The following is a 27,774-nucleotide window of genomic DNA, read 5'->3' as shown; positions in this document are numbered from 1 at the left end:
CCAGTAGCCATGGTTCTGAAAAAGTCCCTAGCCTCATCATCCTCATTCCTGGGAACTCTAGGTTCATGAATGTAGGGTAACTACGTGTGGATAAGATCTGTAGGTTGATGTGATTATGTTGGAATCAGAAGGTGACTTACATTTGAATGCCTGGATGCTTGATTTGTCGGAACTTAGATCATCTGATGTTAGAATCTGGTGATTAAATTAACTTGAGTTTGAAAAAAATGACAAAAGGTAAAGGGTTGAGAAGGTCTATTCTAAGGCCTAGAATGTAAGAACATAGATGAATGACTATATGGAACCCTACCGAGTGAGGTCTCACCATCAACTTGAACAATTTGACACAAGCTCAGTGCAATCTTCTAAGGACATTTCAAAGATGTTCGAATTGATACCATCAAACATTGATCACCATTCAAGTTAATGCATAAGCAATGGATGGATAACGATTTGAAGTTAAGCTCATACCATTCCAGTTGACCACACAGGGCACACTTACAATCAGTAAGAGGCTAATGGTATGGACTGGGTGGATTCCACACAAATGCATTCAACAAATTCTTCCATTCAATCTAATTATTTATCATCTAACATGAAGATCCAACAAGAAACTATGCGCGTTATAAAGAAACAACACACTTCACCATAACTTTAATGAAAATGGAGTTCATTTACAACTTAGGCAACAATTTCTGCCTTCTCCTTTTACTCTACTCTAATTACTATTCTATTCTCTTAAGAATGTCTATTGACTGTTAGCTATTCTACTCGCTATTAACTTTTACAAATGAAGAGTTTGAGCTTTATATAGAGAGCTCATGAACGACCCAGATTGAATCTCCATCAATGGCCAGGATTTTACAATGAAAACCCTAATTAGGGTTTGTTACAACAAACTCTCTTTAGCCAATGAGAAAATTACATTCAGTGAGTGTGGACCAATAAATATCAAGGGTACCTACATTGGAGTTTGTGCATCCATGTATGAACTAGGTGCATTGCATCGAGACATGCCGATGTGGACTTCATTGACTGGAGGAATGGTGATTGGGATGATGACTAGGATGCCACCTTTAACTTGCACTTTTGTAGATTGGATAGATCATCATGAAGGAATATTTCTTGATACTTCAACATTGTCTAGCTTCTGCTTGAGGTGGTGATAATTTCGCTCTATGTGCTTGCTAGGGATAGGATCTATATGACAAATTCGCTCTCTGTGCTTCCCAAGGACAATACCTATATCAATGAAGTTGCTTGCTGACCTTTGCAAGGTACACTCTCATCAATTCGCTTTATGTCCTTTGGAAGGATGAGGTCAAGACAAGTGTTTCGCTCCATGTCCTTTCCAAGGACAGGTCCTATATGATAAATTCGCCCTATGTCCTTGGTAAGGACAAGACTTATAGTGCAGTTCGCTTTGTGTCCTTGGCAGGGACATGACCTATAATGTAGATTTCGCTCGATGACCCTTCTAAGGACAAGATCCAAATGATCAAGTTTAGTCTTGGACCACGGTAAGGACAAGGCATGATTGTAAACAAAGTTCGCTCTAATACACATACTCAAGTTTTCTCTAGACCATCACCAAGGACAAGACAAGCAGTTCGCTTTAGACCCTCAACAAGGACAAGGCAAGTAGATGATTTCGCCCAATGTCCTCTGCAAGGACATGACCTATAGAGCATTTTTTGCTCTAAGAACTCCTTAAGGACAAGCTTGAAAAGAGGAACTCGCTCGATGTCCCTTGGAAGGACAAGACCCATATCAGAAATTCACTTCATGTTCCATCCAAGGACAAGGTCTAAGTTGATGCAAGATACATGATCAAGTGAAGAAGCTCGCTCCATGTCCTTGATGAGGACAAGACTTAAAGTGCAGTTCGCTCACCATCCTTTCCAAGGACAAGGTCAAGATAGGTGAAACTCGCTCTATGACCCTTCTAAGGATAGGACCGATTTGACAAGATTTGGCATTTTGCCTTAGGATCTTTACAAGGACATGATTTGAAACTCACCACTTCCTTTTACCTCATCGATTTGAAAGCATCATCAATTCGGCCCCTAAAAACACCTATAGAGGAAATTCACTCTGTGACCTTCGGAAGGATGGGACCTAAAACAAAAATCTTGCTCTACGGTCTGAGCATGTTACGGGTCAAGGCATTTAAGCGAATTTTAGTCCTATGACGGCTTTGATGAAAGCTTTGTTCTTAAATTGGGGTAGTGTAGGCGACCTTATGGATGTCTCTTCACTTGACCCTTTCACCTAACTTTGCTTGACTTGCTCAATCCTCAAGTTTTTCACCCATAAATCATTCTTGCAACATGCTTGATGACTTACTTCACTCCACTCAGGAGACCAACCTGATATGATGACCCTCTAGCTACTTGAGAAACTCTATCCCTTCAATTCAAAGACTAATAGCAAAGACTCTATCACAAACGAGAAAGCCAAAAAGTGGGGGTGGGGGTCCCCATTTGCAATGGGGCGATGTGTGAATACCTCACAACAGGATGCACATGTAATATCATGTGCCCTCTTTACATCGTGGGTTCTAAAAATGAGAGCCACTTTTAACTTGCAGCTCCACAATGTCCATGGATTTATATCTTTCCACATTCTCCCATTGCAGCCAACTTAATATCAAGAAACTTGAAAAATGCAACTCATTGATGGTTGGCAGTAGTAAGTACAGCTATGGTGTATCCTGGCACATGCCAACTGGAACCCAGCAATTCTTAATTAAATGTTTAGATGCATAGGTTGAACACCATGGATATGAAAGTTCAGTGGCAGATGCTTCTTAACCCCAACCTGTTTCTAACAGAAATTGTTATGATAGAAGACTTGTTTAATTGTCAATTCCATGAATTCTAGTGTTGACTAGGCTTTCCTACAAGCAAAGTTAATTTTCCTTGAATTTTAGTTTGCTAGCTTTACCCATGAATGTTTTCTATTGTTGCCATTTCTTATGGCTCAGATGGTTGGTTAATCTTTGCAACTTTGTACATGTTTCTTTGTTTGTTTTCATATATATTTTTTTCTTGGATGATAAGGGCACTCCTGAAGGTCTTTATGAAGATTCTATTCTAGAAGGCTTCCAATGTTCAAATGAGCTTTGCAAGGGATATTTGCTTCATGACCCTGGTATGTTCCCTTGATATTGTTGATGAAGATACAGATAAGGATGAAATTTTTTGATGATCAATTTAAACTATTTGAACTTTGGCTTTAGGGTGATCATGAAAATTGAAATTATTTCATCATCATGTTTTGGTTCATGTGCTTTTGTTTAGGTTTGTAATTGCTGCAATGTTCTAACAGTTGGGAAATAATACTGCAGGAAATGCTAAGAATTTAATATGGCAGTCATGTGGTTGTAAGTGGAACGAGGATGAAATGGAGAAGCAAGTTAAAAAGACTGACAAAGTTCTCAAGGAGGCCTCAAAATTTCTTTCATGTGGAAGTATCCTTGGGAAAACTGAAATGTCCCTTATTGGATAACTTAGGAATTACTTACACTTTTTAAATTACAATGTCTTTTTTACAATAACTTATATAGTTAAATAATAATTGAAAATGATAATATAAGCCTTTCCTGATTTGTTAATGGAAAATGTGCTGTGATCTTTGTGTATGATCGCTTATAGCGAGCTGATTGCTATTTCAGATATTAATCCTTTAATGTATGCAAATATTGGTAAGACATTATCACCTATAGTGATTAGATTGGTGTCTCAGTTATGATCTTTCAACTCTTGCAATGACTGAAATATTAATAACTCGTTTATCGGTGATATAGTTGTTATATCAAATATGGAATACAATGATGCTGTGTCTGATTCAGAGATGATAACATGCAACAACGATTTGATATGCTGTTTCTGGTTTGGCAATGAATACTTGCAATGGTGACGGGACTGTCTCTGATATGAATCTGGTTGGTGTATGCACCCGATTATTGGGCCTTTGACCTAGCTCTCCTCGAGCTTTTCCAAACTGGAATAAGAAACAAGATAGAATAAAATCGATATCTCTCTTCCATGAGATGGTTGCACATATATATATATATAGGTTGTGTGCCTTGGAGTATAGAGACATGTTCATTTGATATGTTGTAATTCCATCGCTTCAACATATTAACTGATCATTAGTTAATGTGATTCTTAATGAATCGGTTTACCTCCTTAAATCATGCTCGATGTCTTTATTGTATGGAGATCAATAATTAATGGTTCGATGGTATTGATGTTATCAGATTCTCCTTGTTTTATAGCTGGGATATGTTCGTATGGGAGGTTTATCACAGTCTCCCCCTCTTAAGTTTGCTTGTCCTCAAGTAGTCTCCCCCTTCAATAGGAAGGTTCTTCCACTTAGTGAGATATTGCTTGAGAACCCTATTCCATAACTTTTTCTCCTTTGTATCTCTGATTTTCTCAGGAATCAGTTCTAACTTTCCATCCTCATTCAGGGGTGGAAGTTCATTGGATACTATGGCTTTTTTTCCCAAAGCTACCTCTCCTATGCGTCTGATTACTTTATAGGGTCCATAGGAACGCGGCTTCAATTTTTCTGCTCCACTTTTCTTTAGAGTTGTTTGTCTATAAGGTTGCAATCGTAGATATACCAAATCCCCTATTTCAGAACTTCTTTTGGTTCTATGTTTATCTGCATATATCTTTTGTTGGTTTTGGGCATTTTGCAAATTATCTTTAAGCACATTGAGGAGGTCTTGACATACTTGTACCCATTCCTTTGCCATAGGTGCTCGTTTGTCACCAAATGCTAGTCCTATAATTGATAAGGCCTCATATCCATACAAAATTTCAAAAGCTGTCATCCTAATGGACATGTGATATGTTGTATTGTAGCAGTATTCTCCCAAGTGGAGCCATTTGATCCATGTTCTCTGTTGTTTGGCTACATAAATGTGTAGTAGCCTTTGATTCATATGTTTACTATTTCAGTCTTTCCATTGGTTTGTGGGTGATAGCTAGTGCTTGGTGTCAAATTGGTACCCGCTAACTTGAATAATTCTGTCCAAAAAATGCTAAGTAACCGATTATCTCGATTGCTTACTAAATACTTCTTTGAAGAACCAAATCTGCTACTTGTGGTGCATTGAATTTTGAAGAGATGGCAAATAAATGTGCATATTTGGTTAATTTATCAACTACCACAAAAAAGCAGTCTTTTGCTTGAACTCCAGGTAACCTAGTGATAAAGTCCATTGATATACTTTCCCATTTTTGTTCTAGAATGGGTAGAGGTTGTAACAGCCCGGTGGGAAAGTGTGTTTGGCTTTATTTTGTTGACATGTGGGGCATTCTTTTACAAATTTAAGAACATCGTCTTTCAATCCTTTCCATGAGAACCTTTCTCTTTCTTGTTTTTATGTTTTAAATATCCTTGGTGTCCTACGGTGGGTGTTTCATGAAGGGCCTTCAAGTTCTTTTCCTTTAGCTTGGAGTTAGGTATTAGGTAGATTCTTTCGTCATAGTAGATGCTACCATCGGTTACCTTGTATTTGTCTTCTTGAGTGGTCCTTTCAATTAGATTATTGGTGAAAGCATTCTTTGAGTATTCTGCTAGCAAGTGGGCCTTCTAATTGTTAGATATTGCGGATAGGGAACAAATGGATGATTTTCTAGATAATGCATCTGCAACTGCATTGTTTTTTCCCTTGACATACTCTATGTCAAAGTCATAGACCTGGACCTTACTAACCCACTTTTGCTGTCTTTCATTTAGATCCTTTTGTTACAAAAAGTATTTGAGGCTGTTATGGTGAGTTCTTACCACAAATTTTGTGCCAAGTATTGCTGGAATTTGGTTAATGCATGAATTATCGTTAGCATTTTTTTATTATATGTAGAGTATAACCGTTCATTCTCATTCAGCTTCCTACTTTCAAATGCTATGGTAAGCCTGCTGTGACGTTTTCACACATTGCCCCACTGCAAATGGGGACCCCCACTTTTTAACTTTCTAGGTTAGTTGTCTTAGCTTAGTTGCTGGTAGTTGTCGTGTCTTTGCTATTAGCCACTTGCATGTAGTTGCTCAGGGGTCGATCAAGTCTCTCTTTAGGATGAAATGAGGTACAACACTATCTTTGCCCTCCAAAGCTTCTAATGGTTAGCATTCTAAGATTAGACTCCAAGGTGAAGATTCCCTTTGTCCTAGAACAATTCCAATCGCCATGATTAAGGATGATACTCATGAGTTAAGATGTATGTAACAAAGGTGGAATTATCAAAATCTCTTGGCTTAGGTCAATTAGGGTTTGAAGAGAGCATGAGCAACAAGAATGAAGGTTTGTCCCAAGTGCATCGAAATGTCAGGACTTAGTGTAAAGGAACCTCGGATGGCCGATTTGGTGAAGACGGTTTTGACAAAAGATGAAGTTTTGAATCATAATTTGTCTTAAAGATGAAAACTTGGTAAACTTAGTTTTAGGATCTTGTCAAAACTTTGGAATATAAAACTTGCAAAGATCTCCTCAAATGCCGCCTCCATCATATCTTGCATAGGTGTCAAGAAAGGACGCCTCAATCGTGAGATCAAACTTGCAAAGGTCATCCAAATTTCCGCCATGAAAGCTAAGATGCAAAGGTCCTTCAAATTACCACCAAGAGAAGGAGTTGCAAAGGTGTCTTTAAATGCCGCCTCTAGGCATGACTTGCAAAGGTACCCCTAAAATTTGCCTTGAGGTTGACTTGCAAAGGTCTTTCAAGAAGCTGCTTGGATCATTAAGTTGCAAAGGTGATTGAAAAATCCGCCCTAATGATGAGTGGCAAAGGTGCTCTAAAAAGCCGCCTGTTGATGTGTTTTTTATACACATGCAAACACAAAATAAAATACCCAAAAGTATCTTATCCTCTCTTGATCAAAGTTTCTCAAATGTTGAAGATTCGCATAAGTATCACTTGAGATAACTCCAAGGTTCTTGTATGTCGAGTCACGATGCGTGGATAAGCACAGTTGGTTGTTGTGATTGCTGGTAATCCAAGGGGCCTTACAAATTCTTGAAATATTGTTGACATGTATTTTGTACACTATCAAACACAGAATAAAATACCCATGGGTACCTTATCCTCTCTTGAATAAAGCCTTCGAATGCTGAAGATGTCGCGAAAAGGATCAATCGGGATGACTTCAAGGTTCTTGTATGTAGGGTCTCTACGTGTGGATAAGCTCTCTGTGGTATGATGTGATTTGCTGGAATCACAAGGGGACTTACATTTGATGATTGAACGTCTGATCTACTTTGAATATTGCTGGAACACAGGCTCTTACTAGCTTAGATTTGAAAAAAGGAAAAAAGATGAGGGCGAGGAAAGGATCTAATCCTAACACTAAGAATGTAAGAGCAATGATTGATCTTTGATGAAATTCTAACTAAGTCTTGTTTTGACATCACAGGACCATCTCTACAAGGCTAGTGCGATCTTCGAAGGAAAGCTTTATGATGTTCAAATCATCACTGCAGGCATAGACACCATCAGGTTGATGCATATCAATGAAGAAGCGACAATTGAAGTTAAGCTTAAGCTGAATGATTCCAGTTGACTACACAAGGCAAGTCTGCAATCAACAAACTGCTAGTAGTATGGATATACGAATTTCACCATCAATCAAGCACATTTCTTCCACTCATCTAATAACATGAAATCAAATACAAGAAGTATAAAGACCATGCAAATTGTCGAATCGACCCATAAATTTCACCATTTCTTCAATGAAGTTACAAGTCTTTTACAACAACATCTTGGCAACAATCTTTGCCTTCTCTCTCTACTCTACTCTAATTACTATTCTATTTCTATCTTCTAACTGCTTCCAACTATTCCTAACTAACTATTGCTCTAATTATTGCCTTTACAAAATGAAATGCCAGGGCTTATATAATGCCCTCAATACAATTCGATGGCTTAGATCAATTCGAGATCAATGGCCAAGATTCAACAATGAAAACCCTAATTAGGGTTTGTTACAACCATTACATAACATTTAATGCTTGACCAATGATAAAATTGTATTGCTTGGACACATGTCCTCTCTAGAAAATTCCACCAATGGATAGCCGGGGTAGGTACATCGGAGTTTGTGCCACCTTCCATGAGTTAGGTACATTGAATCTGGAAATGCTGAGGTGGACCACACTGACTGGAGAAGTGATGACTAGGATGCCACCTCGTCTGACACTTGTAACTTGGTAAATATTCAACTTGATGTTGTTGAGAAGCTAGCTTTAATTAATTCATCTGGAACTATCTGCTTCTTCAACGAACCCTTTGCTCTAACTTCTTGTGTCCTTGATGTGCAGGATGATTGATGTACCTCGCCTTGGAATACTGGATTGGAGAAGTCGCCCTTGATGACGTTAGTCCAAAGAAGGCCGTCCTTGTCGATGCTAGGCTGGATCGAAGAAGGTCGCCCTTGATGACGTTAGTCCAAAGAATGCCGTCCTTGTCGATGCTTGATCGTCCTTGATCTGGCTTGATTTTCCCTGAGGAGAGTCTTCCGACTTGTAGATCTTTCGAGCTTGGAGTCGCCATCTTGATACCTACACAACATTTCACAATTAATAATATATCTTGAAATCTAAAAATTAAACTTTAAAAGGAAGATTCAAGATTTTAATTAGGAAACTTCATGATAAATCTTGAGTTATCATTTCCTAATTTAGGATTTTCAAAGCAAAATTAAAATCTTCAAAAAATGGTGCCAAGGTGATTACGCCATACCTCCACTTGGGAATTAATTCTAAAAAAATGATGCAAAAATAGGAGAATTCGCTAGGCAAAATGTAAATCAAGACTCCCTTTAGCAAAATGCGCCCCTGTTGACGTGTATTTTGTACACAATCATACACAGAATAAAATACCAATAGGCATCTTATCCTCTGTTGAGAAAATAGTCTCTAACTGCTGAAGATTCGCACAAAGGATCAGTTAGGAAGACTCCAAGGTTCTGTTAGTAGGGTCTCTACGTGTGGAAGAGCTTCCAGCGGTATGATGTGATTTGCTGTTTCCTCCAAGGGGCCTTACATATTCTGAAAGTTCAAGATTTGCTAAACTAAAGAAACTATTAAAAAATAACAAAAGAGTAGGGTTTGAAAGAGGTCTAATCTAATCTAACCCTAAGAATGACTTCGTGTAGACAAGACTTGGCAAGATTCAACCAACTTCAATTTTGCCATAAGATAACAACTCAATTGAAATTGATGCGATCTTCTAAGATAACAAAATGATATTCAATGCATCAAAGATCAAAGACACTACCACGAAGGTACATATCCAAGATACAATAATGATTGAAGATTAAGGGACTCAAAGTATTCTCCAGTCGACCACGCAAGGCGTTCCTACAATCTGCAAGAAGCTAGTGGTTTGGATTACGAATCCTACCAAAGATCGAGTCTCACACTATGTCCTTCAAATTAACACACTACTTTGATTAAGCATGATTCAAGTAAAATCAAACAACCATGAAGATAACCAAGAAAGTTGCAACAAAACACCATAACTTCAATATTTTATTGATTTCCAAGTCATCATGTACAACAATTGCTTGAATTCCTCTCTTCAAAACTCAATCTAGCTACAAAATAAAATTGCTTCTAGCTCTAATTTCTCTAATCTCTATTCTCTCTTACATCAACTATCGACTATTGACTATTGACTATTGACTATTGACTATTGACAAATGAAATGAAAAATGGGGGTATAAATAGCATCCCCAATTACAATGAAAGGTCCAGATCGAAAGTAGATCAACGGTCAAGATCATGACACCTAAACCCTAATTAGGGTTTGTTACAAATGGCCTCCTTTTTACTGAACAATATTAAATGCATAGCCAAATATTAAATTTGGCACAAAAATCTAGGAGACATAAACCAATGACAAATAAGATGCCATGTCATCTATAACAACCTTTCATCTAGAACCTTATTCCCTTTCCAATGTTCTTTTTTGGCATATGCAATGAATCTTGTCACGATTCCTTCAATTTCTGCAATTGGAATCTCGGGAAGATTCTTCATACTCTCCTCCAAGTGGATGACCTGATCGAATGCATCTAGAAGAGCTGCGTCCCAAGTAGATTCAAGTTCCTTTGTTCTTTCAATCAGGAGCATGGTGGCAAACATTTGATCATATTGCTCATCTGTAACATTTGCATCCTTGCAAAAGATGACCTTGATTCTATCCTCTAATTCCTGCATATCCACATCTGTCTCGACCTCCATCCTTCTGCCTAGAATGGTACGAAGTACCTCAAATACTCTGTCCTGGATCGGATTGATCACCTCCTCAACTTGGCCACATCTAACACTGATGTCCTCGAAGAAAACACTCTTCATATGGAGTAAGGTTGACCACTGAAACAAACTGTGAGATTCCCCATCCAAGATCTTCTCTTGCGCTAAAACTTTCGTTGATGTCTGTCTAATTACCTTCAAGACAAGAATGATGACATCTTTGGTATGGGCAAATGCAGCTACTGTTATCATCAAATTGTGGATTATCTCAAGAACTTGGATAGCTTGATGAATAATCTTCATCATCCTTGTTACAAATTCTATGGCCACTGTATGAGATCTATCCATCCAATTACTTGTACGTTGGACCATGTTCCTGAATCTTTCTGCTTCATTGATTGATTGAAGTGGAAGTGCTTGCACTGGTGATCTAGCTGGATCCTGACGTCCCAAAGGTTCGTTGATGTGACTGAAATAAGTCCTCCATGCACCGACCTCTCTCTCAAGCTTTCTGTTCTTCTCCATTTCTTCTCTAAGCTTGTCTTTTAATGCCTCAAATGAATCGGTGGCATCATCTAAAGTCTGCTCTGCTGTAGATGGCCCTAGCTCAAATGTCTGTATATCATATTCCTCTGCTAGGATCTCACCTTCATATTTGTCTACTGCCGGTGTAGCTATCTGCAGTTTTCTGGATCCAGTCTCATCTCGAATCATCTTGGACATCTTGGTAGCCTTCCTCTTTTCTGTTTCTTCGTGTGAACGTCCAACAAGGCTCTCTAAATCAATTGCATTGTCGTTGTCCTCTACTACGATCACCTTGGTTAATCTTTCCTTCAACCAATCTGGGATAATCGATCTTGTTTCTTGAACTTGAATCTCTTTGTGCACTATTTCTTCTTGTCTGGGAGGAGATGATATTTCATTGTCCTCTTTATCTTCATCCAACTCATAGTCCTGGAGAGATCCATCTGGTGAACCATGCTGTGCCTGTCCTCCTTCCTGCCTATCGTTCTGCACCATAGACTCCATGGAATCTTCCACTTGAATTGTTCTCTTCTCTGGTCTAGAAGATGTACCGGATGATCTATCTCTGTTAGCCTCTTGTTTCTTCTTGGAAGATTCCCTCTTTCCAGGTCTCTCTTTCCTCTTCGAACCTCTTGGATGGAGACTGCCCTCACTGGCACATCGAAGGTTTCCTTCACCTGAATTTCTAGGATTAGGATAGCCTTCACTCACACTAGCTCCACCTTCGGCTGGTTTCTCTTCCAAAGTGAAAGTCATAGCTATGCCTTGTTCTCTCAACCTCTGATGTTGTATGTCAACCCATCTGCGAGTACAAGACAAGACTGGTGCCATCAAAGTATCTAAATCCACGACCTCGGGCTCATTCCAATCTAACCTTATTGTTTTGCTTTCTCGATCATAGGAGGACTGGATATGTCTGCCACTGTCCTGAGCTTGGTCGGCCACTCTATAAATCCTGCATTTCCTGATGAAATCCAAAGGCAATCTAGAATGCATTTTCCGTTTCACTTCAAGATCATCTAAGAGATTCATCATAAAATCTTCTATTTGGTACTGTTGACGTGTATTTTCTACACAATCATACACAGAATAAAATACCGACAGGCATCTTATCCTCTCTTGAGAAAATAGTTTCTAACTGCTGAAGATCTGCGAAAAGGATCAGTTAGATGGACTCCAAGGTTCTTTTAGTGGGGTCTCCACGTGTGGACAAGCTTTTTTAGTGGTATGATGTGATTTGCTGTTTCCTCCAAGGCGTCTTACGGATTCCAAAGGCTCGAAGATTTTACTAATCTAAAAGGAACTTCAAAAATGGCAAAAGGACAGGGTTTAAGGAAGTCTAATCTAGCCTAACCCTATGAATGACTTAGCGTGAATGAGATTTGGCAAGACTCAACTAACTTCAATTTTGCCATAAGATAACAACTCAATTGAAATTAGTGTGATCTTCTAGGGTAATAATGGTGTTCAATGCATCAAAGACCAAGGACACTACTACGAAGGTACATATCCAAGACACAATGATAATCGAAGATTAAGGACTCAAAGTGTTTTCCAGTCGACCACGCAAGGCGTTCCTACAATCAGCAAGAAGCTAGTGGTTTGGATTGTGAATCCCACCAAATATCAAATCTCACACTTAGCCTTTCAAATTAACAAACTACTTTGATTGAGCGTGATTCAAGTACATCCAACAACCATGAAGATAACTTAAGAAATTTGCAACAAAACACCATAACTTCAATATTTTATTGATTTCCAAGTCATCATATACAACAATTGCTTGAATTTCTTTCTTCAAGACTCAATCTTGCTACAAAATAAAAATTGCTTCTAACTCTAATCTCTCTTATTACATCAACTATTATCTCTTACACTATTCACTATTTTACTATTTCTATTTGAAATGAAAAATGGGGGTATAAATAGCATCCCCAGTTACAATGAAAGGTCCAGATTGAAAATAAATCAATGGACAAGATCATGACACCTAAACCCTAATTAGGGTTTGTTACAAATGACCTCCTTTTTACTGAACAACATTAAATACATAGCCAAATATTAAATTTGACACAAAAATCTAGGAGGTATCAACCAATGAGAAATAAGATGTCATGTCATCTGTAACAACCTTTCATCTAGAATCTTATTCCCTTTCCAACTCTCTTTCTTAGCATATGCAATGAATTTTGTCACGATTCCTTCGATTTCTGTGCTTGGAATCTCGGGAAGATTCTTGATACTCTCTTCTAAGTGGATAACCTGATCAAATGCATCTAGAAGAGCTGTGTCCCAAGTAGGTTCGAGTTCCTTTGTTCTATCAATCAGGAGCATGGTGGCATACATCTGATCATACTGTTCATCTGTAACATCTGCGTCCTTGCGAAAGATGATCTTAATTCTATCCTCAAATTCTTGTAAATCCACATCTGTCTCGACCTCGATCCTTCTGCCAAGAATGGTACGAAGTACCTCAAATACTCTGTCCTGGATCGGATTGATCACCTCCTCAACTTGACCACATCTAACACTGATGTCCTCGAAGAGAACACTCTTTATATGGAGTAAGGTTGACCACTGAAACAAACTGTGAGAATCACCTTCTAAGATCCTCTCTTGTGCTAAAATTCTTCTGGATGTGTGTCTTATAACTTTCAAGACAGGGATGACAACGTCCTTGGTATGGGCAAATGCAGCTACTGTTGCCATCAATCTGTGGATAATCTCAAGAACTTGGATAGCCTGGTGGGTGATCTTCGACATCCTTGTAACAAACTCAATGGCCACCGTGTGAGATCTATCCATCCAACCACATGTACGCTGGACCAGGTTCCTGAATCTTTCTGCTTCATTGATTGATTGAAGGGGCAATGCCTGCAATGGTGATCTAACTGGATCCTGACGTCCCAAAGGTTCATTGATGTGACTGAAATATGTCCTCCATGCACCTCTCTCTCTCTCAAGCTTTCTATTCTTTTCCACTTCTTCTCTAAGCTTGTCCTTCAATGCCTCAAATGTGTCGGTGGCATCATCTAAAGTCTGCTCTGCTGTGGATGGTCCTAACTCAATAGTCTGTATATGATAGTCTTCTGCTAGGATTTCACCCTCATATTTGTCTGCTGCCGGTGTAGCTATCTGCAGTTTTCTAGATCCAGTCTCATCTCGAATCATCTTGGACATCTTTGTAGCCTTCTTCTTCTCTGTTGTCATATGTGAACGTCCAACAAGGCTCTCTAAATCAATTGCACTGTCCTCGTCCTCAATTACGATCACCTTAGTCAATCTTTCCTTCAACCAATCTGGGATATTTGATCTTGTCTCTTGAACTTGAATTTCTTTATGTACTATTTCTTCTTGTCTGGGAGGAGATGTTACTTCGTTATCATTATCTAAATCATAGTCTTGGAGAGATCCATCGGATGGAAACATGCTGTGCCTGTCCTTCCTCCTGTCTATCATTCTGTACCATCGATTCCATGGACTCTTCCACTCGAACTGTTCTATCCTCTGGTCTGGAAGAAGTACCTGGTGTTGGATCTTTGTTGGCACCTTGCTTTTTCTTGGAAGACTCTTTCTTTTCTGATCTTTCTTTTCTCTTCGATCCTCTCGAATGGAGATTGCCCTCACTGGCACATTGAAGGTTACCTTCACCTGAATTCCTAGGATTAGGATTGCCTTCACTAACACTGGCTCCACCTTCAGCTGGTTTTTCTTCCAAAGTAAAAGACATGGCTATGCCCTGTTCTCTCAACTTCTGATGCTGAACGTCTACCCATCTGCGAGTACAAGACAAGACTGGTGCCATCAAATCATCTAAATCCACGGCCTCGGGCTCATTCCAATTCAAACTAATTGTTTTACTTTCTCTATCATATGAAGATTGGATGTGCCTGCCGTTGTCCTGAGCTTGGTCGGCCACTCTGTAAATCTTACATTTCCTGATGAAATCCAAAGGCAATCTAGAATGTATCTTTCGTTTCACTTCGAGATCATCTAGGAGATTCATCATAAAATCTTCAATTTGGTACTCATGTCTAAATCTTCTACCGACCGTCTCCTCTAAATGTCCATGTGGATCAAAACTATTCCTCCAAGCAAAAGATGAAAAAGGATACAAGGCTAACTCCTTCTCTGCGTCATCCATAGCTGAGACATTGGGACATACCTCAACTGAATTACCCAAAATAATAGGTACCTGAACTCCATTCTGATGTCTGTGTCTGAATGCCTTCACATATGCTGCCAACTGCCTTGTTACTTCAAGTAACACAATCCTGTCTGTCGGGTACCTCGGCAACATGTATGGAGGTAAAGGACATCCATGCACTCTAATGTAAGTGAACTTGGGAAACTGAATGAACCAAGCACCGTACCTCTTGATGAATTCCTGGGCATCCTGAGATAATCTGTTGTGAATCCCTCCTTGCAACGTCCTTGTGATGTTCATCGTGAAAGTATCATTGATTAACTTGTAGTTCTTCCCTGGTGGATGATGCAAGTAGGTATAGGATTCACAAACTCTGACCTCGCCGGGTCCTCTTCCAATCAGTCCTCTGTGAGGTAGTCCTGCGTACTCAACGCTCCTGATTAAGGCATAGATGACGTATGAACTCATGTGGAAGGACTTAGTAGCCCTGAGTCTTCTCAACTGTACGTCTAAGCAATGGCTAATTATCCTAGCCCAATGTATTGTACCCTTTCCTTGAACAATCACCTGGATGAAGTAAAACATCCATTTCTCAAAATAGAAGGCATGAGGTGCTCCTGTAACTCTGTTGAGCATAGTAATCAAATCTCTGTACTCCTCCTGGAAATCAATCCTGTGTGGTGTGTTCGGTACTTTGCTCAGACGGGGACGACTCTTGAGTAACCAGTTCTTGTTGATTATGCTTAGGCAAGCATCTGGATCATCATCGTACACTGATCTGGCTCCTTCAATGCTCTTGTATATCATGTCCCTGTGCTCTGGAAGATGAAAGGCTTCACTTATGGCTTCCTCTGAAAGGTACGCCAAAGTGTTTCCCTCATTGGACACAATTGTCCTGGACTGTGGATTGTAATGACGGGCACACTCGATCATCAACTCGTGGCACTGAATAGCTGGAGGAAAACCGGCCGCCTTGATGATGCCACTCTCTATAATTCTCCGGGCGACAGGTGATGGCTTGCCGATGTAAGGGACCTCCCGGAACTTCTTCGTGCTAAAGTTCCCCAAGTTGGTATCTCCAATGTTGCTCCACTTTGACACGATCTTGGTCTCCACTTCTTCGGTCTTCTGATCTTCTTTCATGAGAGCCGAGCGACTGGTGGATGCTCCCGCCTTTGGGGTCGCCATACCTACACAACATTTCATTATAAGAAATAGATTTTGCAATAAATAACGTAAATAAGAGAGATAAATTTTAGGAAACCTCATGATAAGTCTCTAGAGTTGTCATTTCCTAAAATACAACGATTGAGCCAAGAGATTCAAAATTCAAAATTCAAAATTTGAAATATGACGATGAATGAATAAAGCAATAGTAATTAAATCGCCATACCTCGATAGAGAGCTAACTCTAGAATGCAAAAACAAAATTTGCCTAGGCAAAATTGAGGTATAAAGTAATCTTCAATATGATCTCCTCAAAATTGACTTCGCCACCTCTGGAGAGAACGTGATCTTCAATTATCGCCTTGGACGTGGTCTCAAATGGATCTTCAAGTTCGCACAAACAAATCTCCAAGTCCCTTAGCAAATTCGCCTCAATGTATCCTCAAGTTCGCACTTGGTGTGGTCTTCAAATTCGCACCACCCTTGGTCTTCAATGTAATTCGCACTCTACACTTGATGATATACTTCGCATCACCTTTGGTTTGGATAAAGAGCCACCCTTTGGATCGAAGCGCCACCTTTGGATGAATGAAACTCGCACCACCTTGGATAATATTCGCACTATCTTTGAACACACTTAGCACTTTCCTTCGTCTTCCTTAATTCGCATGTAGAGAGGTAAAATAATGATGTAGAAATGATAGTTTTTACCCCCCGTATATAGCGCTCACATCACAATTCACCCTCAAGGCCGACTTGATAAAAATAAAACCATTTTTTAAATGATTTGCAATGAAATGACAAGGCCGACTTGCCTAATTGAGCGCTCAAATCGATTTTTTATTAATTAAATAATTAATTATTAATGCCTTGCGGTTTTTAAATGAGAATTTCGATTATTTTAATAAGGCAAAAAAATAATTAATAAGAAATAACGCCATATTAAATGCTAAATAAAAATGATTTTCAAATTTTTAAATTGATTTAGCATTTAAGGAAATTTGAATTGTTTAATTTGGCGCCAAAAATATGAAAATAAAGGGACGTACCTCATCGCTCTGGTCCCTTGGAGAGGGACAGGAGCGATTTGGTCAATATAGGTCATTCTCCTTCGTTTTTGCATCTCAAATTATATTCATTTGGCAAAGCATCTTCCCTTGGACGTCCTCAAATCATTAAGTTTTCAAAATCTTGCAAGGACAAGGCGAAATTTGAATTGTAGCTCCGGTCCTTCACTGAGGGACAGGAGCGATTTTCCTCCTGGAGGCATTTCTGTGCTCATAAAAATCTTCAATTTATATTCAATGGAAAGATCTTGTCGTTCTCCATCACTTCAAACGTAAAATTTGTCTGGACTCTGCAAGGACAATGAGATATTTGAAAATGAGCTCCCGTCCTTCACTGAGGGACAGGAGCGATTTTGCTCCTACAGGCCAAAATAACATGATTTTTCACATTTTAACACTTCACGAGGCGAAAACAAATCAATTCCAATGCCCAGGATCAAAATTCAAAAAAGTCAAAATTTGGTCAAAAATATTCAATTGGACAAAAATTCGCATTTCATCTTCAACACTTAGACAAATTTAAGCTCTGCATTCAAAATTCCAATTGAAAATAGACCATTCTGGCGAATTCATTGCATTCAAAATTTGCATTCTAGGAAAGGAAGCTCAGAAGCTCTCAAAAACGGCTGGATTTTGGCTTGAAAAGGCAAAATTTAAAACCCTAAGGCTTGGCCCTAAATCCAGACAACCAACTAACTAACAAAACCCTAAAAACGAAAGCGAAAACGAGCGAAAAAACAAGCAAAAAGAGGGGGTCCCCATTTGCGATGGGGCGATGTGTGAAATGGTCACAACATCTGGCGACACCACTGAGAAATGTTGCAAAACATTTGGGAATCAATCCTTCTAAAAGAAAACTCAGAAAACTTCCCTCAACAAATCCAGGAGTTAAGAGACACTTACAAGAAGAGACCATCATATTGAGACAAAGTATCAAGTCCACAGTTACCCATGTGTGTGCAAATGCGTTAATTCCCCTCAACAAGACAATCATGATCTTCAGGTTCCCCTGTGATAAGCTACGTAGTTCGTCTAAACTTCAAAAGCATCCTGGATAGAGCCTCGCTGCCAGTCAGATGTCCATAGTCCCGACGAGGTTATCGCCGCAAGCTCACGAACATTGCTCCATTGCCAGCCAGGCGTCTATAGCCCCGATGGAGTTACTCGTAAATTCCCTTTAGCCAATTTGATATTTCCTTTTAGCTCATTTTTTCTTTTGATTTTTCTCATTTTTTCAACTTTTCTTTTGATACTGCTTTTCAGTTCTGTCAATTCTTTGGCTCGTGAGTAGTGAAACTCACTAGGGTTTGAGGATTGCGGTGGCGCTGAAGCTAGACTTTAGATTTTTCACTGATCACAGCTTCGCCTGTAAACCATAATGACTCGGAGATTATAAGTATGTGAAAATATAATAACTGAAGGACAAAAATACGTGAGTTCAATAAACTAATCTACTTCAATGCAAATACGTCCTGACTCAAAGCTTCATTAAAAGAAACTCCCTTGGTAATTCCAAAAGACCTCATGATTTTCCAAATGCATCCAACAATCCAGCAGGAAGTCAGAGCGTTACATAACAAAATCACCCACTGTCAAATGGATACCCCTCAGGACAAAAACAAACTAACCTAAAACAACAAACACCTAAACTAAAAAACAAAAGGGCAAAAGCAAAACGAGGAAAACAAACAAACGGAAAACAACGAAAGCAAACTAAACTAACTATGTACAAGGGAAGGCCTTGGCATTTTAGGATTGGAAATAATGTTTGAGATATCTCCCATTGACAGGCAACGGGATGTCTTCTCCGGTTAGAGTCTGCAACCTAAATGCATTTTCTCCCAATATCTCTGAAATTTGATAAGGGCCCTTCCAAAGCTTATCAAACTTATCATGTTCTCCTCTTTTCTCATGTGCTTTGTCCCAATACAGGACGAGGTCTGAAATTCGGAACGCCTTGACTCTTGCTTGTCGATCAAACCATCTCTTCACCACTCCTTGGTGTTTAGCAAAGGTTTCTAGTGCTTGATCTCTTTTCTCTTCTAAATTCATCAATTGTGTCAATCTGGCCTGTACTGCATCAGTGTCTTCCATGTACTCCTGAATGAATCTCAAGGTTGGAATCCTGAGTTGCATGGGGAAAACTGGGTCTTGGCCATAAACTAGAAAATAAGGCGAAATGCCTAATGCGTTCTTTGTTCTGATTCTGTCTGCCCATAAAGCAAATCTCAACTGGGTATGCCATTCTCTAGGACTTCTCTCTAATAATTTCTTGATAACACTGAGCAAATTTTTGTTGGTGGATTCTGCTAATCCATTACCCTGAGGATAATAATTTGATGAAAACTTGAGGGTTATTCCGTACTCAAAAGCCCAATTTGAGAATCTCAATGATGTGAATGCCGATCCATTGTCGCAAACCAATGCATAGGGGCATCCAAACCTCGTGATTATGTTCTCCTCTAGAAACTTGATTACAACTTCAGTAGAACAAACCTTAAGTGCCTGTGCCTCTGACCATCTGGTACAATAATCTGTAGCTGTAATGATGTACTTGTGTTGTGCTGAGGATGCGGGGTTGATGACACCAATAAAGTCCATTCCCCATTTAGCAAATGGCCTGGCTTCAATCACGGGATTCAGTGGCATGGCACGATTTCTTTCTCTAATAGCTGCGACTTGACATGTGTGGCAAGTCTTAATGTGATTGAATGTATCTTTAAAAAGCGTAGGCCAGTAATATCCTGCTCTTAGGATCTGGTGAGCTGTGGCGAGGTTGGCTCCATGTCCGGTTCCAAACTTGGAATGGAAATGCTCAATTATCTGCTTTGCTTCGTCTTTGCCAACACATCTCAGGTATACTCCTTCATAGTTTTTACGGTATAAAACAGATCCTTGAAGCATGTAATATTGACACTTTAATCTTAATGCTCTTTTTTGTGTAGGTGTCATATGAACAGGACATCTGTGATTAAGCAAATATGTCACAATGTCTTTGTACCATTCATCAGGTGTGACATCCTCTAATTCATAAATTTGTTGGACTAATCCTGGCCCATCTATTGCCAATGTCTGCGCCAAAGCTTGTCCTCGGACAAGTTTCATGGGCTGTATCTCAATATCAAATTCTTGGATAATGGCGACCCACTTTCCTCTTCTTTCACCTAATTCATTTTGCATGAGAAGAGTCTTGACTGCCGCATCAGGCACTATTGCATAAATCTTGGCTCTCAGGAGGTAATGTCTGAATTTCTTAACTGCCTTTACTAATGCGTATGCTTGCTTTTCAACGTTTGGATATCTCAGTTCCGCATCTTTCAACGGGGTGCTCATGAAAGCAATTGGATTTTCATCCCTCTCTTCACTTCTTTGGGTGAGAATGGCGGCACAAGTGTAATCGGAAGCGAAGGAATATAAATAAAATGGTTTGAGATAATCAGGACTAATCAAAACTGGCGCTTCCATGATTGCGGTCTTTATTTCTTCAAATGCCCTTCTGGCTTGTGGAGTCCATTCAACCTTTGCATCTTTCTTTAACATTTCATTCAATGGCCTGACAATCTCGGCAAATCCGGTAATGAACTTTTGGACGAAGTTGATCTTGCCGAAAAATGATTTGAGCTCTTTCTTGCTTGCTGGCAAATTGATAGTAGATATGGCCTTCACCCTTTCAGGATCAATAGATATTCCTTTCTCTGAAATGACATGTCCTAAAAGCTTTCCTTCTGTGACTCCAAATATGCATTTCTTTGGATTAAGGGAGACACCGTATCTTCTACATCTTTGGAAGACTCTTCTCAAATCATCCACATGATCTTCTCTCTGTCTGGAAAAAACTGTGATGTCATCCATATATATAATAATGCTTTTACCAATTAAATCTCTGAAAGCGATATCCATAGCTCTCTGGAATGTGGCCCCGGCGTTTATGAGTCCAAAAGGCATTCTCTTATAGGCAAATGTTCCCCATTTGGTAGTGAAAGCAGTCTTTAGTCGATCTTCAGGTTCGACTAGGACTTGATTGTATCCTGAATATCCGTCTAGGAAGGACATCATCTGTGATCCATTGACGATCTGCAATACTTCATCTAATGATGGGAGCGGATAGTTGTCTTTCTCTGATGCTCTATTAAGATTTCTAAAATCAACACACAATCTGATCTCTCCATTTTTCTTTCTAACAGGTACCAGGTTGGCGACCCACGTTGAATGTCTTACTGGGAAGATGATCTTAGCTGTGAGTAACTTCTTCACTTCTTGGTATATCAGTGGTTCCAACAAAGGGTTGACGGGTCTTTGTCTTTGCCTGAATGGCTTGCTTCCTGGCTTCAACGGGATTGTGTGAGTGATAATCGCAGTGTCGTAGGTCTTAAGATCTTCATAGCTCCATGCGATGACGTCTGGGAAGTCCCTCATGTTTTTCAGGATTCCATCTTTTTCAGTCGCTGTGCAGGAGTTTCCAATGAAAACATTCTTAACTTGTGTCTCGTCGCCTAGATTGATTGCGTCACACATATTGCCTTCTACGCTGTGATTCTTCTTTTCTTTCAACTTGTCAGGATCAAAAATCCTTTCTAATTCAACCATTCCTTTCGGAATAGTGTTTGTCTTTAAGTTCAGGACTCCTTCGGCATCGAACTCAGCTTCACCTACTTCATCTTCGTCTATGATCTGTGTTAAGAAGACGTCCGTGCTGGTTAGGAAGTCTAGAATGTGCTTGTCATCTTCGAACACTTGGAAATTGGTAATGTTGTCTGGGACTGAAGGAACTGATATTAACTCGATTGTAAACTTCTTTAATCCTTCCATTGCTAATGGAATCAATGAGCTCGCGGCCTGTGCAAGTGAATTGGCCACTTGATTCTGATGTCTATAAATTGAATTGATATTGAAAGCATCAAAACTTTCAATTAAATCCCAGACTCGATTTCTGTACTTGGTTAGCCTTTTGTCATGGCAAACATATTGCTTCCTGATTTGCCTTATTGCGATTTCTGAGTCTCCATATACTTGCAGTATCTTCACCCCCTTTTGGATGGCTAGCAGTAATCCATGAACCAATGATTCATATTCTGCTACGTTGTTGGTACAAGGGAACTGCAATCTGTGAGCGGCAAGGTATGTTTCTCCCTTAGGACCAATCAATTCATATCCGGCTCCGGATCCTTGTTTGGACTTAGATCCGTCGAACCTTAATGTCCATATCTGATTTTCTTGATTGTCTGCTTCTGGACTTTCATGACTTTCATTTGTTGTATCGGACGAAACCTCATCTTCCACATAACTCTCGGTCTCTGTAAAGCTTTCATTCTCTGAATCTTGAGTTTCTTCTATAATTAGTGTCCGCGGGACTCTTTTGTTTACTTGCTCCAATGCGGTCTGGCATAAAGCACAAGATAATTCTGAGTGGACGACATTGTGAATTCTACACCAATTCGGAAGAAGCAAATCTCGGACGGATGTTAGGTTGCCAAGTTGCACACTTTGCTGGATGTTTCTTTGTACGAACCTCCTGAAGTTTTCGAACATGCCTTCGTCCTCTTGGTCGGATCCTTGATCGCTTTCAATGACCATCTCCGTCGATTCCATGACCTCTTGCTGGGTGTCTTCATCTTGTACATCTTGTATCATCAAGATTTCCTCCACTTTGGGCTTGTACGTTCCTAAGTCGGACTCTAAAAATAGGACTTCATTGTCTTCCCCATATTCAGTTATCATCAACCTCAACCTTGGGGTGCTATCAATTTTAATCTGGTTTGGAACTCCTCTCCATGGTAGCCACATGTGTGCGAAATCGGTCGATACATATCCATTCAACTTTCGGGACCAATCTCGACTTAGGAGCATTCCATATGAATCTGGAATATCCACTACTGATATATCTATAAAATTCTGGACCCTTGGGTCTGCGGCCAATTGCATATGAATGTTGTTCAATTCTCCCATGACTGGAACTTCTGTCTTGTCAAGCTGAGTGACTTTTCTCTTGGTGGGTGCGGGAGTTATTCCAAGTCTTTGGCAAATGGCTAAAGGCATGACATTGCTTGAGGCTCCGGAATCATAAAGGCAATTGTGTAATAATTTTCCAAATATCCCGACTGATAGTAGGAATGGGGCGGGTTCGTCCTTTCCCTGAGAAGGCACTGAATTTTCTTCACTTAATTCTTGATGTTTAACTTGATTAATCTTTGAGTGATCATCCTTTGCTGGGCTCTCCTCTTTCGAATGATTGGCTTTGCTTGCAGATTTATCCCTCTTGACAACATCTTTCTTGATTGCGACTTCCTTTTCGGGAAGAACCAAGTTAGTAGTGAGGTTCTCTTTGACTATAGGCTGAGCTCTCTTTATCTCGCCTCTTTTGAGTAATACTTTCCCTTCCAACATATCTTCCTTTTTAGCTGGGAAGGTTATAGTTTGGACCATGCACTCATTTTGTTCGGGTTGTTCTTGAGAATCGGCCTCCTCTTGAGTCACATTGATAGTGGCTTGAACATTTGACCTTGTTGCACTAGGTTCACTCAAACTATTGATCACTGCCTCTTTAATTTCTGACACCTTGAGCAACTCATAGAGTGGAAGGCTTACCTTGACTTTCTTGAGTTCATCCAATACCAAGGTGGCCAATCTTTTCATTTCATTTCCCGCGGGAGGTGAAATATTTCTTTGTCTGTATTCTTGGGTGTTTTGCGGGTACTCTGGAACATTGCTGGCTTGGGGGTCTGGCGGAGTTGAAAAATTGTTTGGGGGAATCGATGTTGTTAAAGGTTCAGGATTCGTCTGATTCCTGTGGTAAACTCTTTGGTTGACTCCTCCTGATGATTGGTGAAACACTTCCTTTATTCCCTCTACTAAGACACTGTCATTCAATGGTGGGAAATAGTACTCTGAATCCTCTACAGGTCCATTTGCAGATGCTGGCGGAAACTGAGATCCTGGTGGTACCATTGGTCCATTGGCCGATTCTGGAGGAAATCTCCCATTTTGTACTTGATCAATTTCTTCTTGTGAATATCTGCAGGTTTCAACGATCATGGCTTGACCATACTGCGTGGTTGGAACAATTTCGTACCCTGTGGTGGGAGGATTTTCAGGTGGATTAGTAGTACGCATCTCCTGTTGGAAAATGTCGGCTGCAATCTTGAATTCAGGACACTGCAACTCGGAATGTTGGTTCGTGTTGTGGAGTCTGCACCAACTGGACAAGGCTGCCTCGGCTAAAAACACTTTGCTTGAAGAGGGGTTCTCTTGACTTTGCGCATTTGGTGGATTGTCCAAAGGCATCACCACATTTCCATTGTTTGGAGCTGTATTCCATGGTCTTCTTTGGAAACCTTGATTGTTATTTCCTTGATAATTGTTTCTAAATCCTTGATTATTGTTTCCTTGGAAATTCTGATTGTTCGTGTGTTGGCCATGGTTGGCCCTCTGCATGCTCTGGAGTTGATTATTCTGATTCCTCAGGTGGGTTACCTCGGTTGACAGCCTCTTGACTTGTTCGTAACATTCCATTCCATTCATCCATGCCTTGGGTTTGATTGTAACTTAGCAAGAAATTTGTCTTAGACAAAAATCGCTCTGGTCCCTTCCTGAGGGACAGGAGCGAACTAGGCATTTGAGGTCCCTTGTTGACATTTGGTAATCTTCAATTTGTCTTCAATGAGTTCATTTCACCCTGTTTCTTGCCTTCAAACTTGTAACTTGCTTGATTTTCGTCCAGAACATGCCCTATGAAGAATATCGCTCTGGTCCCTGGGAGAGGGACGGGAGCTACAATGTACTTCGCCCTGGTCCCTTCCTGAGGGACAGGAGCGATTTTGGCATTCTGGGTCATTCTCCTTCATATCGGCACTTCAAGTTATATTCATTTGATAAAACATATCTCCTTGGACCTCTTCAAATCAGTAAAATCTTGCAAGGACAAAGCAATATTTGATTTGTAGCTCCGGTCCTTCACTGAGGGACAGGAGCGATTTTGCCTCCTGGAGGCACTTCCGTGTTCGTGAAATTCTTCAATTTATATTCAACGGAAAGATCACGCCTTTCTCTATCACTTGCAATACGAAATTCATCTTGACTCTGCAGGGACAGTAGGATATTTGAAAACGAGCTCCGGTCCTTCACTGAGGGACAGGAGCGATTTTGCTACTACAGGCCAAAATAACATGATTTCACAAGTTTAATCAATTCACGAGGCAAAAACGAATCATTCCCCATGCCCGGGATCAAAAATAAAAAAAGTCAAAATTTGGTCAAAATTACTCAATTGGACAAAAATTCACATTTCATCATCAACACTTAGACAAATTTAAGCTCTGCACTCAAAATTCCAATTTGGCGAAATCATTGCATTCAAAATTTGCATTCTTACAAAAGAAGCTCAAAAGCTCTCAAAACTGACTGGATTCTGGCCTGAAAAGATGGCAATTAAAACCCTAAGGCTTGACCCTAAATCCAGACAATTGATTGACTAACAAAACCCTAAAAAACGAAGCGAAAGGCGAGCAAAAAAAAGAGGGTCCCCATTTCAAATGGGGCGATGTGTGAAATGGTCACAACATCTGGCGACACCACTGAGAAATGTTGAAAAACATTTGGGAAACAATCTTTCTATAAGAAAACTCAGAAAATCTCCCTCAACAAAACCAGGAGTTAAGAAACACTTACAAGAAGAGACCATCATATTGAGACAAAGTATCAAGTCCACAGTTACCCATGTGTGTGCAAATGCGTTAATTCCCCTCAACAAGACAATCATGATTTTCAGGTTCCCCTGTGATAAGCTACGTAGTTGGTCTAGACTCCAAAAGCATCCTGGATAGAGCCTCGCTGCCAGTCAGACGTCTATAGTCCCGACGAGGTTATCGCCGCAAGCTCACGAACATTGCTCCATTGCCAGCCAGGCGTCTATAGCCCCGATGGAGTTACTCGTAAATTCCCTTTAGCCAAATTGATATTTCCTTTTGGTTCATCATTTTCTTTTGATGATCTTTTTTTCTTTTTCTTTTCATCTTTTCTTTTGATACTGCTTTTCAGTTCCGTCAATTCTTTGGCTTGTGAGTAGTGAAAGTCACTAGGGTTTGAGGATTGCGGTGGCGCTGAAGTTAGACTTTAGATTTTTCACTGATCACAGCTTCGCCTGGAAACCATAATGACTCGGAGATTATAAGTGTGTGAAGATATAATAACTGGAGGACAAAAATACGTGAGTTCAATAAGCTAATCTACTTCAATGCAAATACGTCCTGGCTCAAAGCTTTACTAAAAGAAACTCCCTTTGCAATTCCAAAAGACCTCATGATTTTCCAAATGCAACCAACAACCTAGTGGGAAGTCAGAGCGTTACATGACAAAATCACCCAATGTCAAATGGATACCCCTCAGGACAAAACAACTAACCTAAAACAAAACACCTAAACTAAGAACGAAAACAAAAGGCAAACCAAAACGAAACGAAAAACAAACAAACGGAAAACAACGAATACAAACTAAACTAACTATGTACAAGGGAAGGCCTGGGGCATTTCAGGACTGGAAATAATGTTTGAGATACCTCCCATTGACAGGCAACGGGATGTCCTCTCCAGTTAAAGTCTGCAACCTAAATGCGTTTTCTCCCAATATCTCTGAAATTTGATAAGGGCCTTTCCAAAGCTTATCAAACTTATCATGTTCCCCTCTTTTCTCATGTGCTTTGTCCCAATACAGGACGAGATCTGAGATTCGGAATGCCTTGACTCTTGCTTGTCGATCAAACCATCTCTTCACCACTCCTTGGTGTTTCGCAAAGTTCTCTAATGCTTGATCTCTTTTTTCTTCCAGGTTCATTAATTGCGTCAGTCGGGCTTGCACTGCATCAGTATCTTCCATGTACTCCTGAATAAATCTTAAAGTCGGGATCCTGAGTTGCATGGGGAAGACTGGGTCTTGGCCATAAACCAAAAAATAAGGCGAAATGCCTAATGCGTTCTTTGTTCTGATTCTGTCCGCCCATAAAGCAAATCTTAACTGAGTATGCCATTCTCTTGGACTTCTCTCTAGCAATTTCTTGATAACGCTGAGCAAATTTTTGTTGGTAGACTCAGCTAACCCATTACCCTGAGGATAATAATTTGATGAAAACTTGAGGGTTATTCCATATTCAAAAGCCCAATTCGAGAATCTCAATGATGTGAATGCTGAGCCATTGTCGCAAACCAACGCATAGGGACATCCAAACCTTGTGATTATATTTTCCTCCAGAAATTTGATTACAACTTCAGTAGAGCAAACTTTAAGTGCTTGTGCCTCTGACCATCTGGTACAATAATCTGTAGCTGTAATGATGTACTTGTGTTGTGCCGAAGATGCGGGGTTAATGACACCAATAAAATCCATTCCCCATTTGGCAAATGGTCTAGCTTCAATCACTGGATTCAGTGGCATGGCAGGATTCCTTTCTCTAAAAGCTGCGACTTGACATGTATGACAAGTCTTGATGTGATTGAATGTATCTTTAAAAAGCGTAGGCCAGTAATATCCTGCTCTCAGGATTTGATGAGCTGTAGCAAGGTTGGCTCCATGTCCGGTTCCAAACTTGGAATGGAAATGTTCAATTATTT

At 39.9% G+C, this 27,774-nt stretch overlaps 1 protein-coding gene across 11 annotated transcripts in view; it reads left to right on the top strand.

The window, feature by feature from the left end:
- Positions 1–27,774, top strand: part of LOC131029723 (histone-lysine N-methyltransferase ASHR1) — a 295,469-nt gene that overhangs the window by 76,297 nt on the left and 191,398 nt on the right. For all 11 annotated transcript variants that reach the window (XR_009102815.2, XR_009102821.2, XR_009102814.2 and 8 more), the window contains 2 exons: positions 3,063–3,153; positions 3,350–3,472. Coding sequence is in view for 5 of the 11 variants with exons in the window: in XM_057960357.2 (XP_057816340.1) it covers positions 3,063–3,153; positions 3,350–3,472 (214 nt within the window). In the remaining 6 variants the exon portion in view is untranslated. The remainder of the gene's footprint in view (positions 1–3,062; positions 3,154–3,349; positions 3,473–27,774) is intronic.

This window comes from Cryptomeria japonica, chromosome 10 (genome assembly GCF_030272615.1).
Source record: "Cryptomeria japonica chromosome 10, Sugi_1.0, whole genome shotgun sequence".
NCBI classification, from domain to species: domain Eukaryota; kingdom Viridiplantae; phylum Streptophyta; class Pinopsida; order Cupressales; family Cupressaceae; genus Cryptomeria; species Cryptomeria japonica.
Note: the sequence above shows the minus strand (reverse complement) of the source record. Positions and strands in the feature narration are given on the sequence as shown.